The sequence below is a fragment of the Mirounga angustirostris genome, unplaced genomic scaffold, assembly GCF_029215605.1.
Source record: "Mirounga angustirostris isolate CCGP_5_RB_7025 unplaced genomic scaffold, mMirAng1.0.hap1 SCAF_4, whole genome shotgun sequence".
NCBI lineage: Eukaryota > Metazoa > Chordata > Mammalia > Carnivora > Phocidae > Mirounga > Mirounga angustirostris.
Genome location: NW_026991712.1, coordinates 169,337,709 through 169,356,492, shown reverse-complemented (window position 1 = coordinate 169,356,492; position 18,784 = coordinate 169,337,709). Strand labels below are relative to the sequence as shown.

General features: G+C 38.6%; 1 protein-coding gene across 10 annotated transcripts in view; it reads right to left on the bottom strand.

The window, feature by feature from the left end:
* The window catches only part of EYA3 (EYA transcriptional coactivator and phosphatase 3), a 108,823-nt gene that overhangs the window by 19,514 nt on the left and 70,525 nt on the right, over positions 1 to 18,784 (bottom strand). For all 10 annotated transcript variants that reach the window (XM_045898314.3, XM_045898317.3, XM_064589680.1 and 7 more), the window contains 6 exons: positions 16,449 to 16,534; positions 13,174 to 13,357; positions 11,080 to 11,219; positions 5,749 to 5,832; positions 4,013 to 4,102; positions 1,701 to 1,759 (listed from right to left, as the gene is read on the bottom strand). In XM_045898314.3, the coding sequence (XP_045754270.1) occupies positions 1,701 to 1,759; positions 4,013 to 4,102; positions 5,749 to 5,832; positions 11,080 to 11,219; positions 13,174 to 13,357; positions 16,449 to 16,534 (643 nt within the window). The remainder of the gene's footprint in view (positions 1 to 1,700; positions 1,760 to 4,012; positions 4,103 to 5,748; positions 5,833 to 11,079; positions 11,220 to 13,173; positions 13,358 to 16,448; positions 16,535 to 18,784) is intronic.

Below are 18,784 nucleotides of genomic sequence, written 5' to 3'. Positions count from 1 at the left end.
TTTATTTATTTGACAGAGAGAGACAAAGCGAGAGCAGGAACACAAGCAGGGAGAGTGGGACAGGGAGAAGCAGGCTTCCCGCTGAGCAGGGAGCCCGATGAGGGGCTCGATCCCAGGACCCTGGGATCATGACCTGAGCCGAAGGCAGACGCTTAATGACTGAGCCACCCAGGCGCCCCTACGGATTGCATTTAAATGTAAGCAGGATGTGGAAGAAGTGATAGTGTCAGACCACAGAGACAGGCTTCTCTTGCTCTCTCGGAGCATTTGCTCTGAAAGAAGTCAGCTGTCACATGAGAACACTCGAACTGCCCCATGGAGAGGCATATATAGTGAGGAACTGATCAGCCACATGTGAGAGGCTGCAGGCAGGTCCCCCAGCTGCCATCAAGCCTTCAGATGATTTAAGCTCCAGCCAATATCTTGATTTTAATCTCAGAGACCCTGATTCAAAACTACCTCGCTAAGTCACTTTCAAGTTCCTGTCCTACAGAAATTATGAGATGATAAATGTTTATTGCTTTAAGCTACTAAGTTTTGGGGCAATTTGTTACACAGCCATAGAAATAAGTAATACAGTTAAACAGGCTGGGAGAGATGAACACTTCCTAAGTAAAGATATAAAAAAGTGACTGACAGAATTAGAGACAACTTGGTTCAATCAAAAATCAAAACTGAGTTCAATAAGTATGAGATTCTATTTTTAAGAAAATAAACCTGTCAAGACATTTAGGTAATTACTGGTTAGCCTCATGTATAAGAGGAAAAAAACACTAGGCTTCAGGGTGGATCATAAACTGCTTCGGACCAGGCACTTTCCTAGAAGGTCCGGTAAGATCTCGTTAGAATGGTATGCTCCATGGCTGTGCAAGGAACATGCACGACCGGATGCTGCTCCTCACGTGGGGCCTCGTAGTCTTTCTCAGTACTACAGGGTTAGGTCCTTCCTGAGTGATATGCCCAGTTCTGCTCTATGTTTGAGAATTCATGGATGAAACAATTTTAGGGTAGACACAGGGAAGAAACTATGAAAGGGACAAACACGAAAACAAATTAACATGAAAAAAATGTGACAGTCTTTTTTTCTGAAAGTCTTTAAATAGAAGCTAGATAAATTTTTGGATTATTTGCTAAGACTACTGTGCAAGAAGACAGTAGCCAAGAGAGAAATGAGGAGATGGAGCAAACATTTGCCACCGAGATCCCCTTAGTGCAGCGTACACTGATACAAGGTTTAAGGTTGTCTCCGACAGGGTCATTCCTGACACCAACAGACCCCCACAATTAGTTTCCCCGGTAAAATTCCTGATGCTTATTTGTATCTAAAACTAACCAGTCTGGAAGCACGCTCCTGACTGAAAATCTGTCAAAGAGAAACCAGTATATCCTTTACTTTGAAATGCTTTTTCCTCATCCGGTCATTGCCACCCACTCTTGAAGGCCATACTCAAAATTCTACTGCACTGAGAAGGCCGCTTCAATGCTGGCAGCCACAGCCACCACAGTTACTTTCTTTTCTGTGCTCTGTCACATTCTCTACTGTCACCTCTGCACACTGCAGTCCATCATTACCTCTGTTTGTCTCGGTCTCCACTAACAGACTGTGAGATCTTTTACTTGTCTTTGTTTTCCTCTGAACCTAGACAGTGTCTCATTCCTAACAGATATACTGATGTTTAAGACATCACTGTGTCTATCACCTCAAGTCCTGGCCATTGTCATCAGAAGCCACATCTTCCACGTGCACCTGGTCACACTCCTGTTAAAAAACAAAACCACACACTATTTCAGTCCAGGGAGTAGAAGTGCTACCACCACCATGACATATTGTAAAAAGACCAAAAATAATGGCAGATGATGAAAATCCTTACAGTCTCTTATGTGTGGAGGATCACTCTCACCCCCCTGCTGTCCAACTTCTTTTAAGGCCTAATTCATGTCCCACGGTCTCATGAAATCTTCCTTACCCAGCCCGACCCTCAGGTATACTCTTCTCTCAGCAGTCATGGGTATAACACAACAGCTCATGGGTATAAACACAAACTCCCTTACACTGTCAGGGATGTCTACGTCCTACACTAGACTGTGAAGTTCTGGTATAAACTGCAGCCCTCCTGTGGCACAACCTATGTCCTACAGCTCCCTTGTACCCCTCCAGTATAGTCCTTACGTAGCATGTGCTCTTACGTAGCATGTACCCAATACATTTTTGCAGATGAAACAGATGCTGGTAGAGTATGGTATCAAAATGGAGAATGACTGAAACAGAAATCTGTAAATCCAAACTTAGGAATTAGAAGTGGTCACCTAAGTTAATCTCCTCATGTTCTAAAAGTGAGGTGAAATGAATGACCCACGGTCACACAACTAGTGAGTGATAGAAAGAAACTAGAAAGTGCCTGGGCCTTCCAATTTGAATCCAAGGTTCTTTCCACCAAGCCCATGCTACTACGAACTAAATGCCACCCACTACCTAAATCTGAGAGATTCACTTCTCTGACACCACCTAAGGCAATGTTGTGATGTCCACCTACATCAGAATCCCCTGGAGAAGTTTTTTAAAAATGTGTATTCTTGGGTCCACCCCAGACCTACTTGAATCAGAATTTCTGGGTGTGAAATCCTAGAATCTTCATTTTTAACAAGCTCCCCAGGTGATTCTTATGCCCCCTAAAGTTGAGAACCACTGACCTGGGGGCAGGAACATATTCAGGTCAAATTCTTCACAGAACTTTCAGTCCTGAGTGAGGTCTATGTCTAGAAAATCATTACAAATACAATTTGGCAATAATTATTGGCACAAAGTAGGTTTTCAATAAATGTTTGCTGAGTAAAAACTATGATGTCCTAATGTATCAACATGTGAAGCTGAGGAAGAGTAAAGCATTGTGGAGGTTAGACAAAGGTACTGGAGTTTAGAGACCTGGTAATTCAATTTGTTGGAGAACTGTCCATTGAGAAGAACTAGACTATATTTAAAAAGAAATAGGATTACTTTGTGTTTATAAAATGCGATCTTATTTTTAATTAATTTTATTTATTTTAAGTTATCTTTACACCCCATGTGGGGCTGGAACTCACAACCCTGAGATCAAGAGTCGCATGCTCTTCTGACTGAGCCAGCCCGGTGCCCCACTATTTTATTTTTTGACTTATAATTTTCACTGTTTTTAAAAACTAGGTTCTATAAGTAGTACACAGTTTGAAACTCAAAAGGGCATGAAGTGACAAGTCTGCTCCTTCCCACCTCTGTGTCCCAGCAACATATCCCCTTCCCCAGACAGAACTGTTACTAGTTTCTTGTGTAGGATAACTGCTTAACTGAGACCCAAAATGGGGAGGTAACTTTCCTAACCTGGAACTCACACTCTGGTCTTCTGACTTCCCAGTCTTGTGCTCTTGCCACTACACCAGGGTCACCTCAAAGGTGAACTCAAATGTCAAAGCCAAAAAATTCACCAAGAAGCTCTCAGTGTTCCTGGTTTTCCTTGCATCTAACTATACAATGATTCTGGACATCAAGGTTAACCTATACATGGATAATAAGCATGTATAAATTACAATGAGTTAGAGCAGCCATTTATAGATCTGACAAATCAAGAGATTATATTTTAAGAAGGTAAAATCGAAAAATAGTCAAAACAGAATTAAGAGTACAAAGAGTCAAACCCACCTTATTATACGTTATTTAAGACAGATGAATAAATAGGAATGCTGGTTTACACTTCACTGTTTTGTCTGAAGGGCTGGCATTTCCCCTAGAGCTAGATCACTTCCAAATAGGCTAACAAAAATCAAATTTTGAACCAATAAAATTGAGGGCCAGTACCAAGACCGGTGAGCTAAGGTACTGTTCTTACAGGACTACATAAGTCTCAGTGGCCAGCTGGCCTCTCCACAACCACCCCTTTTCACCACATTTCCTCTAAATACAATAAGCATAGGCTAGATAAATAGGTATTGAACAAACAAAATGTTTCACTGAAGCACAGAAACAATTTAAAATGCTTACCTCTAAGTCATTGAAAAATAGATGTGTATCAGCCACTTCAAAAATCATCTCTTCCATTGTTAAACCTGAGCCAATCACTACTGTTGGATCCTAGAAGACAATAAGAGAAAAATCTGTTTAATTTGGTACTAACAGTTGCACAGGTTCCAATCTTATAAATATTTTGGAGTTATTCTGGGTCAAGGCCAAAACAACACAGGCCTGCAAAAGTGCTTCTAACTGTTACTTACGCAATTTCATTCAGTTAGAAGAATCTGGGATTGTGCAAAGTTAAAAATTTCAGGACTTAGTTTTTAGAAAACTAAACACACTTAAAAAAAAAAAACAATTTGGGCGGAAATTCCCTGTTTTGTGAGAAATGCTAACTATTGCTAAAATATTACTATTGTAATACCCATTAGCTCCCTTCAGCCTCCCCGCCATGCGTGCACGCACGCACACACACGCACACACAGCATGACACCGGAAGTCAGTTATCTGACAATCTCAACAGCCAGGAAATAAGTGAAGAAGGCTGAAGAGTCAAAATATTTGTAGGAAAACCAATGCATCTATCTTTAAAGTGAACCATCAGGTCTTCACTTGGAGGATGTACACTCTTATTTTATACACTTTTATAATCAGCTTATTCAGTGTATGAGCTTATGTCAGCTTACCAGCCTAGATACTAAAAGCCCGTGGAAAGTACTTTTAACAGAAACATTAATACAATAAGAAATAAATGGGAATAGTAAGAAAGCAAAGGAGGTAGATATTTTTATAAAATTTATTCACAGAAACTGAAAAACAGAAGCCTGGAGATAATTTGGTATAGAAATATATAGCTTATCCCTCTATTAAAGCTGATGTTTAGGGGCACCTGGATGGTGCAGTTGGTTTAAACGTTCAACTCTTGGTGTGGAGTCTGCTTGGGATTTTCTCTCCCTCTCCCCTTGCCCCTCCCCCATGCATGTGTGCTCTCTCACTCTCTCTCTCAAATAAATAGATCAATCTTTTTTTTTTTTTAAAGATTTTATTTATTTATTTATTTGAGAGAGAGAGAGCAGGAGAGGGGGGAGGGTCTGAGGGAGAAGCAGACTCCCCGCCGAGCAGGGAGCCCGATGTGGGACTCGATCCCGGGACTCCAGGATCATGACCTGAGCCGAAGGCAGTCGCTTAACCAACTGAGCCACCCAGGCGCCCCTAAATAGATCAATCTTAAACAAACAAACAAAAACCCCCAAAAACCCTGGTGTTTATATTGATGACTAAATAAGTTAAATTCTGCTTGGTATATTTAGTGTAAGGAGGTATGTAATCTATGTAAGAAAAATATTTTAGACTTTATATATATTTTAAATTTACATATCTGGTATATTCTCAGCTAAATAAAATGCTCAGTTTGGGCTGTTAAAAGTGACTTAAGGTTAACACATCAGTCTTTGGAATATATAATCCTGAGACTCCACTCTGTTTTGAAATTCATTCCCATATTTAGTCTTTATAAAATAGAACTCTTGAACAACTTCAGCTTACAGCACTGGTCCTAGGTCTGTCTCCAGCTTTATCAATACTGCCTGACATGTAGTCTGCTGTACAAGCCATCAGGAGAAGTTTTACATGGAAAGTGAAAGGCCGGGCGCCTGGGTGGCTCAGTTGGTTAGGAAAGTGAAAGGCCAACAGGGTAAGATGGAGGTAGCAGAGAAAGTGAGTCAGGAGGAGGACAGTTACAAGAAAGGAAGAAAGACTCAAATTACCTTTCCATATTTCTGAGCATAGGATCCAGTAAGAAGAGAGTGAAAGATGATGATGGTTTCATCCAAGTCCCACAGAAATACCCGCTGAGGAAGGAAAACAAAAAAAAATGAGTAAGCATCGTTTCTAAATATAATGGGATGGAACAAGAAATACATAACAGAAAGAAAACTTAAAAATTCACAAATACATGAAAATTAAACAACACAATTTTAAACAACCAGTAGATCAAAGAAAAAATCCCAAGTAAAATTAGGGAATACCTTGAGATGAATGAAAACAAAACACAACATACCAAAATTTATAGGCTGCAGTGAAGGCAGTACAAAGAGGGGAATTTATAGCTGTAAAATGCATGCCTTAAAAAAGAAGTAAGATCTCAATCAATAACATAACTGTACAATTTAAGGAACTGGAAAGAGCCAGCAGAAGGAAGGAAAGACTAAAGGTAATAATGGAGATAAATAAATCAGAGAGTAGAAAAATAATAGAGAAAAATCAATGAAACCAAAAGTTGGTTCTTTGAAAAGATCTACAAAATTGACAACCTTTAGTTAGATTAACTAAGAAAAAAAAGAAGACTCAAATTAGTAAAATCAGAAATGAAAGTGGGGGTGTTATTATCAATTTTACAGAAATAAAAAGAATGGTAAGAGAATACTCTGAACAGCTGTATACTAACAAATAACCTAGATGGACATGGACAAATTCCTAGAAATACACAAAATGCCAAAACTGACTCAAGAAGAAATGGAAAATCTGAATAGACCTTTAATAGAGGTTGAAATCAGTAATCAAAAAGATACCAAGAAAGAAAAAGCCCAGGACCAGATGGTTTCACTGTTAAATTCTACCAAACATTTAAAGAAGAATTAACACCAATCCTTCCTTAACTCTTCCAAAAAGTTGAAGATGAAGGAACACTTCCTAAATCATTCTATGAAGCCAGCATTACCCTGATACTGAAGTCAGATAGACACTACAAAAAAACTGCAGACCAATATCTCTTAAGAACATCAATGCAAAAAATCCTCCACAAAAATACTAGCAAACAAAATTCAAGCAGCATATTAAAAGCATTGTACATCATGACGCTGCGGGATTTGTTTAGAATGCAAGGATGGATCAACATACAAAAATTAATCAATGTAATATGCTACCTTAAGAAAACAGAGGGAAAAAAACCCCAATGGTTATTTTAATTGATGCAGGAGAAGCATCTGACAAAATTCAACACACTTTCATGATAAAAATACTCAATAAACTAGGAGTAGAAGTGAATTTCCTCACATGATAAAGACTGTATATGAAAAACCCAGAATTAATATCTTACTCAATGGTGCAAGACTGAAAGCTTACATGTGTAACAGAAGCACTTTATCCTGGAGATCAGGAATAGGACAAGTATGCCTGTTTTTACCACTTCTATTCAACATAAGTACTAGAAATTCTAGCCAGAGTAATTTGGCAAGAATTGGGGGAAAAAAGGTACCCAAATTGGAAAGGAAAAACTAAAATTATCTCTGTTCACAAATGATACGATCTTATATATAGAAAACTCTAAAGAATCCACAAAAAATATGTTAGAGCTAATAAATAAATTCAGCAATGAGCTGTATTTCTATATACTTGCAATGACTAATCCTCAAAGAAATTTAAAAAACAATTCCATTTATAACAGCATCAAAAATAATAAAATAACTTGGGACACCTGGGTGGCTCAGTTGGTTAAGTGTCTGCCTTTGGCTCAGGTCATGATCTCAGGGTCCTGGGATCGAGTCCCGCATCTGGCTCCTTGCTCAGTGGGGAGCCTGCTTCTCCCTCTGCCTGCTGCCCCCCCTGCTTGTGTTCCCTCTCTCTCTCTCTCTGACAAATAAATAAATAAAATCTTAAAAAATAATAAAATACTTAAGCATAAATTTAACTGAGGGGTGCCTGGGTGGCTCAGTAGTAGGTTAAGCATCTGACTCTTGATTTTGGCTAAGGTCATGATCTCAGGGTCGTGAGCTCAAGACCCACATCGGGCTCTGTGCTGGGCATGGAGCCTGCTTAAGAATCTCTCTCTCGGGCGCCTGGGTGGCTCAGTCGTTAAGCATCTGCCTTCAGCTCAGGTCATGATCTCAGGGTCCTGGGATTGAGCCCCGCATCGGGCTCCCTGCTTGGCGGGGAGCCTGCTTCTCCCTCTCCCTCTACTGTTCCCCCTGCTTGTGCTCTCTCACTCTCTCTGTCAAATAAATAAATAAAATCTTTAAAAAAAAAAAAAAAAGATTCTCTCTCTCCCTCTGCCTCTCCCTCATTCTCTCTCAAAAAAAAAAAAAAAAAGTAAATTTAACTGAGGAGGTGAAACACCTGTATACTGAAAACTAAAAAACACTGCTGAAGGAAATTAGATGGATCTAAATAAATGGAAAGACATCCCAAGTTCATGGATGAAAGATTTAACAATGTTAAAGTGACAATACTACCCAGGTGACTTAAAATTCAATGCAATCCCTATCAAAATCCCAACAGTGCTTTTTAAAGAAATAGAAAAACTCATCCTATAATTCATATGGGATCTCATATTCCATGGCCTGAATGGCCAAAATAATCTTGAAAAAGAATGAAGTTGGAAGACTCACATTTCCTGATTTCAAAGCTTATTACAAGGCTACAGTAATAATCAATACAATGTGGTACCTCCAAAAGGAAAGACACACAAACCAATGAAATTGACAAGATGACTCAGAAATAAACCCTTACATATATGGTCAATTAAAAAAAAAAAAGACTATTTATTTGAGAGAGAGAGAGCAGAGCAAGAGACAGAGCATAAATGGGGGGGAGGGGTAGAGGGAGAGGGAGAAGCAGACTCCCTGCTGAGCAGGGGGCCTGATGCGGAGCAGGGAGCCTGATGTGATTCAGGGCTCCCGATGTGATTCAGGGCCCCAATCCCAGGACCCTGGGATCATGACCTAAGCCAAAGGCAGGTACTTAACCAACTGCCACCCAGATGCCCCCAAATATGGTCAATTTTGGACAAGGATGCTAAGACCATTCAATGGGGAAAGGAAAATATTTCCAACAAAAGGTGCTGGGAAAATTGGATGTCCATGTGCAAAAGAATGAAATTAGACCCTTACTTTACACCATATACAAAAATTAACTCGGGATGGGTGGCTCAGTCGTTAAGCATCTGCCTTCGGCTCAGGTCATGATCCCAGCGTCCTGGGATCGAGCCCCGCATTGGGCTCCCTGCTCCGTGGGAAGCCTGCTTCTCCCTCTCCCACTCCCCTGCTTGTGTTCCCTCTTTCGCTGTGTCTCTCTCTGTCAAAGAAATAAGTAAAATCTTAAAAAAATGAAAGTCTCTTAAAAAAAATTAACTCAATGAGAAAAAATTAATTCAATATGAGTCAGACCTAAATTTATGAGTTACAACAATAAAATTCTTAGAAGAAAACACTGGTAAATACCTTTATAACCTTGTATTTTTAACACTAAAAGCACAAGCAATAAAAGAAAACCAGGGCTTCAACAAAATGTAAAACTTTTGTGCATCAAAGAATACTATCAAGAGAGTAAAAAGAACTCACAGAATGGGAGAAAATATTTGCACATCATATATCTGATAAGTGATTAGTATCTAGAATATATAAGGAATTCCTAAAACTCAACAACAAAATACCAAAAACCCAATTAAAAACCGGGCATAGGATTTGAACAGCTACTTCTCCAAAGAAAATATACAGATGGCCAATAAATACATGAATAGATGTTCAACATTACTAGTCATTAAGGAAATGGAAATCAAAACCATTTCACATCCATTAGGATGGCTATTATTTAAAAAAAGGGGGGGGGATAATAAGTGTTGGTGAGGACGTTGGAGAAATGAGAACCCTCATGCATTGCTGGTGGAAATGTAAAATGATGTAGCCACTATGGAAAACATTTTGTTGTTTCCTCAAAAAGTTGAACATAGAATTACCATATAATCTAGCAATTCTACTCCTCAGTTTATACCCCAAATAACTGAAAAGAGAGACTCAAAGAAATACCTGGATAGCAATGTTCATAGCAGCATTATTCACAATAACTCAAAGGTGAAAAAACCACTAATGTCCATCAACAAATGAATGGGTAAACAAAACATGGTATATACATACAATGGGATATTATTCAGCCATAAAAAGAAATGAAGATCTTATACATAGATGAACCTTGAAAACATTACGTTAAGTGAAAGAAGCCTCACACAAAAGGTAGCTATTGTATCATTCCATTTATATAAGATACTCAGAATAGGCAAACTCCTAGAAACTGAAAGTAGAATAGAGGTTACCAGGGGCTAGTGGGAGGGGAAAATGGGGAGTTATTGCTTAATCGGTATAGAGTTTTTGTTTGGGATCATGAAAAAGTTCTGGAAATAGATAGTGGTAACAAACAACACTATAAATGTACTTAATGTCACCGAACTGCACACTTAAAAATTGGTTAAAATGGTAAATTTTATGTTATGTATATTTTACCACAATTTAAAAAACAAAATGGGTTCTCAGTTTTTCCCAATAAATGTAAAAGGACTTTAGATTTTCTTTCTTTTTTGCTTTTTTTCTTGGTCATGAACAAAAGGAAAGAGAGTTCCCCAAACACAGCCTCAATTTACTTACGTCTTAATGCCTACAGATGAACTCATTTTTAAATACAGCATCCCCCTGCCCATTAAATGCTCATATTATAGAAAAACCTAATACAAAAACAAAAGCGTATAAAAATTCCACTATTATTAGCATTTTGTATTATTTTCTAATCTTTTTAATAATGAAGCCAAATGTATGCCCATAATAAATTCTTATAGTGCTTAACCACAAAATAAGTGCGTACCAATCTCATTAATAAGTTACCAGATCTCGTCGTGACAGCTTCACATAAAGCACTCTCATCTTCTCATGTTACTTTTAGATTTTTAAATGGAGAACACTATGACATTATTTGTGACACCCTGTGCTTTCTGAATATGAGGGAACTGTTCTTTCTGTCCTCCTCTGGAACACAGAGAACAGTTTGTTCTTTCTCTTAAAAAGTTACCTGGCTATCTAAATTCAAAAAAGCTTTTCCAACGCTTTGGTGAAAAGCATCTGAAAGTAATATGGTGAGTTATGGGCACGGAGAAATGTGTTTTTACATTTCTTTCTTCACTTGGCCAATTTTCGTTTCTCTTGCCCAGGAATTGGGGGGGGGGGGGAGCATTCAACAAAGAACTACAGTTTCTCCATGAGTTTCAGATATGTATGTTCGATGAACTTAAAAAATGAGACAAAAAGCAGGTAACTCAAATGAGCTCCTTCCCATACTTCCAATTCACTGTCCTGGGAAGAGCTGGCATCAGCTTTCCTTTTGCCTCGGTTCTTGCCAGTCATGTTTTTTCTGGACTGGTCATCAGCATCTTTATTTGGTGTAGTTTGGGACAAAGAAGGACTTGAAGAAGGGTCTCCTGGAATGAAAAGCAAGACATATATTGCCAGTAGTCACAGGCTATAAGAACCAGAGCTGGAAGGGGGTCAGCATGCTTTTTATCCTTAAGAATCATATTGCAGGGATAAAGACTGGAAAATCAAACTTTACCTAATCAGTTTAGGAATATAGACCTAGGCATCTACATCGAGCATCAACAGCTCCTAACATCACAGAGAGAGTTACAATAGAATTTATATACCTGCCTCTCAATGGAAGAACACAGCTATAAAGTTGTTTTGCCAAAAAAAAACTCCCAAAAAAATCTGAACCTGTATCTCGTCAAGTTTCTCCATCAGAGTTTTTCGACATGGCACAATTGACATTTTGGGCCAGATAATTTTCTGTTGAGTCGATGTCATGTGCATTATAGGATGTTTGGTTAAGCAGCATCCTTGGCCTCTATCCACTAGATGCCGGTAGCACTCCCCACCCACTGTGACAACTGAAAATGTTTCCATACACTGCCAAATGTCTTAGGTGAATGCAGGAGAGGACATGGCACAAAAATCACCTTTAGTTGAAAACCACAACTCTACATCTATTTGCCAATTTAAAATGAAATACAGAAGGCAGCAGGAAATGCTGATCTACCCAATACAGAGATAATCAGCAAAATTCAGACTGGGAAATGGCATGAGATAAACACTTTCTTCACAAATACAGTACATCAGAGAATAAAAAAAGAGGGGAATTTACAACTTAAAAGAGACAAAATATATATCCACCAATCCCAATATATGGACCTTACTTTGATCCTAATTTAAATAAACTATGTAAAAGGAAAATAAAACTTTTAACATTTATGAGAAAACTAGAAATAATACCTTTTAGTATTTTATGATATTAAGGAATTATTGTTGAATTATTTCAGATGGGATAATGGCATTGTGGTTGTGCTTGCAAGTATTTATCTTTTAGACATATGATGCCTGGAATTCGGCGAGAGAACTAGATGGAAGTATTGTTGAAATACGAGTTAATTGTTGAAGATGGACGATATACCTAAGAGGTTCATTATACTATTCTGACAACTTCTAGGTTTGAAATTCCCTCTTATTAAAAAGTTAAAATTGTTATGAAGAACAGAGATATTTAGAGCTCTGAATTCAAAACTAAGGCATCAACATGTGTAACTATTTCAAAGTTACGTTAAGTTTGAAGCAGTGACCATCTGTATGTCTATTTCCTTAGAAGACTAATGAAGGCAAGGTGCACAAAAAAATGCTTTAGTTGAGATAGAACACTGTTTTTAAAAATGCATCAGTACTAACAATAAACGGTCCTTCCTCCAGTTACATGTAACAGACAACCACCAAATTTTCCTGAATGATAGAGACAAATAAAAAGCATATACATATGTTTATTTACTGAATGTGTGTATAAAGCCTTTATGTCAGGTTTTTTTTTTTTTTTTTTTAAACCTGAACTTCACAACTCATCGATACATTTCAAACCAACCTAAATGTACAGGTTTAAACTTGTAGGTTAAACTTTATGTATTTCCTTGGTGGGGAAAGGACATAGCTTTCCTCAGGATCTTGGAGATCCACGACACAGAAAAAGTTAAGAACTACTGCTCTTGAGGCCTCAGCAGGCATCCAAAATATGCACAGCCTAAAACTGGAGTCCTTCAACTTTACAAAATGTGCCAAGATTCTGAAGTTCCCTGTGAAAAGCACATTAAAGCTAAAGGGCGGGGTGGATGTCGCAGTCTTTTCATTCTTGGTACTTTTCTGTTCACAGCATCAGGTATTACATTCAGCCTGCCAATGACTCATCATATAGTCTGGTTCCAATGTTTAAATATTCCTCACCCGAGAGGGAAAGCCAATAGCACCGTAACAGTGACTTAGACCAGAACAAAATGATCTTTACTATCACATGTTGAATGAAGTTCAAACTTCCAAAGTTTTGAGAGCTACGGCGCTTACCCGAGGAAAGTCTCTGTGCTGTAGGTGCAGGTCCCATGACACTAGGCTTCTCGGTCTGGTATGTGGCTGCCGCTAATGTGGTACTCTCAGTGTCACTGTTAGTCTGGCCTGTGCCTCCAAAGCTGGAGCTGGGGTAGCAGGTCTGGTACTGACTCTGACCAAGGATAGTATAGGTGGGATAGTCCTGTAGAGCAACATAATAAGGGAGGAAAACAAGACTCTTAGAAAGAGCAAAACGATGACTTCAACACAAGAGACTTTCATGTCTCTCTTATTCATAGTTATTTTCCTAAAACATTTATTTGACTTCTCATTTACCCATCTATAGCTTCCACCTAAGCCAATGATTTTCAAAATGCATTCTATGGAAACCTAAGAGTCAAGAGGAGAGACCTCAGGGGCTATCTTTGCCATGAGCAGGAGGCTGAGAAGGAAGGGTCCCACTCACTCTACACACAATGTCCCTTTTCTACTCCAACGGCTTTCTTTTTTTTTCTATTTTAGGTACTGAATTTCTGTATAAATTTCTGCACAGAATTCCTGAAGATTCTATTCTTTAAGAAGTTTATAAGCAACTGCACTAGATGCTAGTGCTTTCTAAGTACAGATGAGCTTAAACAAAAAAGCACATACCCTACATTAAGGTTTCCCAGTTTAAAAACTGAGTACTGGGGGCACCTGGGTGGCTCAGTCGTTAAGCGTCTGCCTTCGGCTCAGGGCATGATCCCAGAGTCCTGGGATCAAGCCCCGCATCGGGCTCCCTGCTCGGCGGGAAGCCTGCTTCTCCCTGTCCGGCTCCCCCTGCTTGTGTTCCCTCTCTCACTGTGTCTCTCTCTGTCAAATAAATAAATAAAATCTTAAAAAAAAAAAAAAAACACAAAAAAACCCTGAGTATTGGGGCACCTGGGTGGCTCAGTCGGTTAAGCGTCTGCCTTCAGCTCAGATCATGATCCTGGGATCCTGGGATCAAGCCCTGCATGGGGTTCCCTACTCAGAGGGGAGTCTGCTTCCCCTCTCCCCTTGCCCCTCCCCCCTCGTGCTCTCTCTCTCAAATAAATAAAATCTTTAAAATAAAATAAAATATTTGGAGGGAGGGGTGCCTGGGTAGCTCAGTCGGTTAAGCGTCTCTGACTCTTGATCTCGGCTCAGGTCTTGATCTCAGGGTCATGAGTTCAAGCCCCACTGTTTTAAAAAAAAGAAAATTGGAGGGAACTTCATGGGCACATACATGTCAAAACTTATCAAACTGTATGTACAATTTAAATTTATGCAGATTATTGTAGGTCAGTTATACCTTAATAAAGCTGTACAAAAAATGTGTATGATGTATAGCTCAAATACATACCTTAAAAAATTTCAACTTATACTGATGTTGGTAAGAAGTAGAAAGAAGCTCATCAACCAGACCAATTATAAAGAGTACTGAGCATCTATCATAAACCAAATACAACTCAGTCAGGGTATGTGCTCATAAGCTGGAACATTTTAAAGAAGAGTTAAGTTGTACTGGCTGAACTCAAGGGAGTTAAAAGTCTAGCAGGAGAAGACAACAATATTTCCAATAAATTGGCAATAAATTATATGTCAAATGAGTGAAATACAGAGGAAGACAACTATCCCTGCAGACTGTGGTAGTCAGAGCTTTCTGAGATAGATAGAGGGAATAAGAACATGAATAGGTCCTGAAAAGGTTTTATATTAAGGGATCAGAGATGTTGAGTCTGGTTGAAACAAAAGATCTTGCAGGCTTGAATGAGTCATGCAAGCCCATGAATGTGACTGGGGTATGATGTATAGTTTGGCAATGGTGTATAGTTTGTGTGGGGGGCAGGTACTAGGGACTATCAAAATCAAAACAACAAAAACACAAAAAGATTCTGGGACAGGTGACTGACGGGATAAAAGTGGGCTTTTGAGAAAATTACTCAGATAGTGTTTTAAAATCTTTTCAAAAAAGTATTTTTAGTAATCTCTAACCCTAACATGGGGCTTGAACTCATGACCCCGAGATCAAGAGTCACACGCTCCACTGACTGAATCAGCCAGGCGCCCTCAGATGGTGTTTTAGGAAATGGTTAGGTATAGAGAAAAACTGGAGATGAGATGAACAGTTAACTGAAGTAATTCAGGATTAAAGGGGAAAAGCCAAAACATGGGAAATAATAGCAAAAATGGAAAAGAAAGAATTCTAGAAATGGCTGGATTAGGAATGGGTGAGGAAAAAAACTGAAAACAACTAGTTTGGTTTGAGGCCTAGCTTTATTTAAAAATGGTCTCATTGACAATTGAGAAGTCATAGGGAAAAGTGGTTTTACTTTTGGGGGACAACGAGACAAAAAAAGGAGGAATGAAAGCGTGGTTTTTGATACGATGAACTTAAGGATATAGCAAGACATTAAAGAAAAAAATGGCCATCAATCAGCAGGAAGCCTGTAGATATCATGAGGTCAGGACTAGAATGTTCATTTTGGAGGTAGTAAATGGACACTGTGAATGTGGTTAAACATTTCTGGGGATGAAGTAATAAGCATGTGGAAAACTACATACTGTCCATGAGAGAAAACAGGATCAAAAAGAAAACCTATGAAAGGGAAAGAGATAAATAGTACACTGACGAGTGCCAGGTGTATAGTAGAAACTCAGTAATTTGTGAACTATAAGAATGAACAAATGCAAAAACAGTCAAACATAAAAGATGAACCAGAACAGTAATGTTAATTACAGCCAGAAAAAGAGATTCACGGAGAAACGATTCATCGCTGCAGGGAAAACAACAAATAAAAACCTAACAGCAAAAACAAAAAACCCTAAAACACTGAGGTATTACCAGTGATCTAAACATAAAGAGTTAATAGAACAGTGATCAAGACCAGACCACAAAGAATTCACAAAGGAATAAGTGGCTAAATAAAAAAGTGGAAGGAACATTCATTCCACAAATATTTATTTTGTGTCTTTAATGTGAGAACCAGGCATTTTCTGAACTCTGGGAATATACAAGTGAACAAAATAGAAAAAGAAGTCCCTATCATCATGGAACTTACATTCTAGTGGGAACAGAGTAGGAGGTAGACACACAGAGTAGGTAAAGGAGCAGATATGGTCATATCATTCAGAGACTTAGCACAGTAATGAGAGAAACTGGATGGCAGCCTGAGAAACCATCCAGGGTCCTAGTTCTGGTTGTTTCTTAGATTGGAAAATTGACTATGGAGTGAAGAGAAGACCAAGCTTGATGAACCATATCAAATAGGATGAATGAGGTAGCACAGTACCTGGTTTGAGATGCTGGAAACTGCTGCTGCTGGAATATTGGCAATTGTAGATGAAGTGGATATCAGGCTGGCATTTGTGCTTGAAGCTATAGGATTAAGAGTGTTAAAAGATGTTAAAGATATCATGTAAAAGCCTAGAAGAAATGGAAAACATATTGTGCCTTATGCAAACAGATCTATAAGGAGATCAAGAACATCATGCAAAGGAAACAAATACTGATTTTGCTCTTTTGCATGCCATACCTTACTCTAGTCTTGATTAGAAATAAAACAGTTCAAACATTTTTCTGTTTCAACTTGAGTTTTCAACTCTTCCTATTAAAGTCCGAGGAAGGGTACGTATACAATGCACTGGCTCATACTAATGATATCAATGGAATTAGAAGCTAAACCAAATCACTCCAGTCTATCTTCTGAGACCTTGAAAAATGACTCACCTGCAATGTGACCTACTGACCACCAACAGAAACAAGAGCTCTGGTAAATCCACATGTAAATCCTATACTGTGATATTTGTTGTCACTTGCCCCAAATTATGCCTTTCCTAATGCAACATAATTACTTTGAAAAATACAGCTGATCCCCCAAACGTGCTTGGAGTTGCTTCTTGGAGTTGCTTCTTGGGCTCTACTCAAATCGTGGATTATTAATGTGGATCAACAAACATGATGATCTGGCATTTAATGATTTTGGAAAATCTTGGAAAATATTAAATATTATTCTGGTCAGGTAACAATGTACTCTGTAAGCTATTTAGGCTGCCTGTCTTGGGACAAGGAATTTGTGCCAATTTTTTCATACCCTCCCATCACAGATTCCACCACTGTTTTAGTGACTACTATTTGCTAAAGTGACTTTTTTCAGGTGGACCGTGTAACTGAGACTGTGAGGTACTGGTCTTGAATTCCTCTCCCTCGCTTATCATAAGCACATGTAGACATGGTTCTCACTGCTGTCACACATGCCATAAGGGTTCACCATCAGGCAGACCTGACTATCTGACTACCTATCCCATTAGCAATAAAGTCCTTTACAGGTAAAGTTAATAGGAAAACCTCCATTAAAAAAAGCAGAAATGTGAGAGTACTCATCAAAATCAGGGGAATTCTTATCCCTTTCCCCAAGGGTACTCTGCTTAGAAGAAAGTCTAGAAGAGATTAGAAGAGAAAGTCCAAGGAACAGCTATTGCTGCAACTCCAGCTTTCAAATGAACTTGGGACAAAGAAGAGTTAAGGTAATTTGTCTACTGTCATGGAACTAGTGGTAGTCATGATGGTGACTGGGATCTCCCAACTGGATGGGCTAGGGATCAGATTTCCTGACTATCCAGGGAGATTTTCTTTTCTACAATACTTCTTCCCCCAGGGGAACAAAAGGACTCTTAAGAGTTTACCTTCTTAAACACAACAACCAAATGAAATAGATTTTATAACCTCATAGATGGTATTTTCTTCCTACCAATATTCATTTTCTTCTCTACTATGGCTTATTCCCCCCCCGACGGGAAAGTACAAGGAATTACTGTACAGTACATAGGCTTAGATGATTCTATAAGTAGTTTTTAATCATTCTTGTGGGTAGAGACTTTGAGTGGCTTTCAGGTTTTATTACCAGTACATTATGCTAGGCAACCATGCAATAAAACAGACAGAAAGACATAAGGTGATTTAAGGTGGGAAAGAAAATTAACAACTATCTCTTAAATTTATCTCTACTAGAAAAGTCCATTTCTAGCTCAATTTTTCATTGGTCTTTATTCTAGCACATACTCCTCTTTTCCTATTTACCTTTAATTCTGTTCTACCTTCTTACTAACTTATAAATGGTTAGCAGTACAACCCATTCATATCTGATCTTCACATACATGGGGAAAAAGGTACTCTGACTGACAAAGTGGTTTTATAAATTTACCAATTTTCAGACCACTTATTGAATTGGGCTAGAGGTAAAAAGGTAGACCTTACAAACAACTGGGCATATACTCTTATTATCTCCACTAGGAAGTTTAATGACTTGATTGGCTAGTTGCTGATACTGATTTTTAATAAGTACCTTACTAAAGATCACAAACTACTTTCAGCAATAGTGACTTCTATTATAGGAAATGTTGGCCTGCTGACCTAGAAAGTTTATAGCGTTCAGTAACACTTCTTTCTCCAACTCACTCAAATCATTTCTCATATGTGCCATAGTTCATTCATTCAGCAAACCACGGTCCACTATGCACCCAGAAACTGTTCCAGTCACTAAGGAATAGAGTAGTGAACAAGGCAAAGTCCCTGCCCTCATGGAGATTAGATTCCATTGACAGAGTTAGACGATAATTAAATAAATAA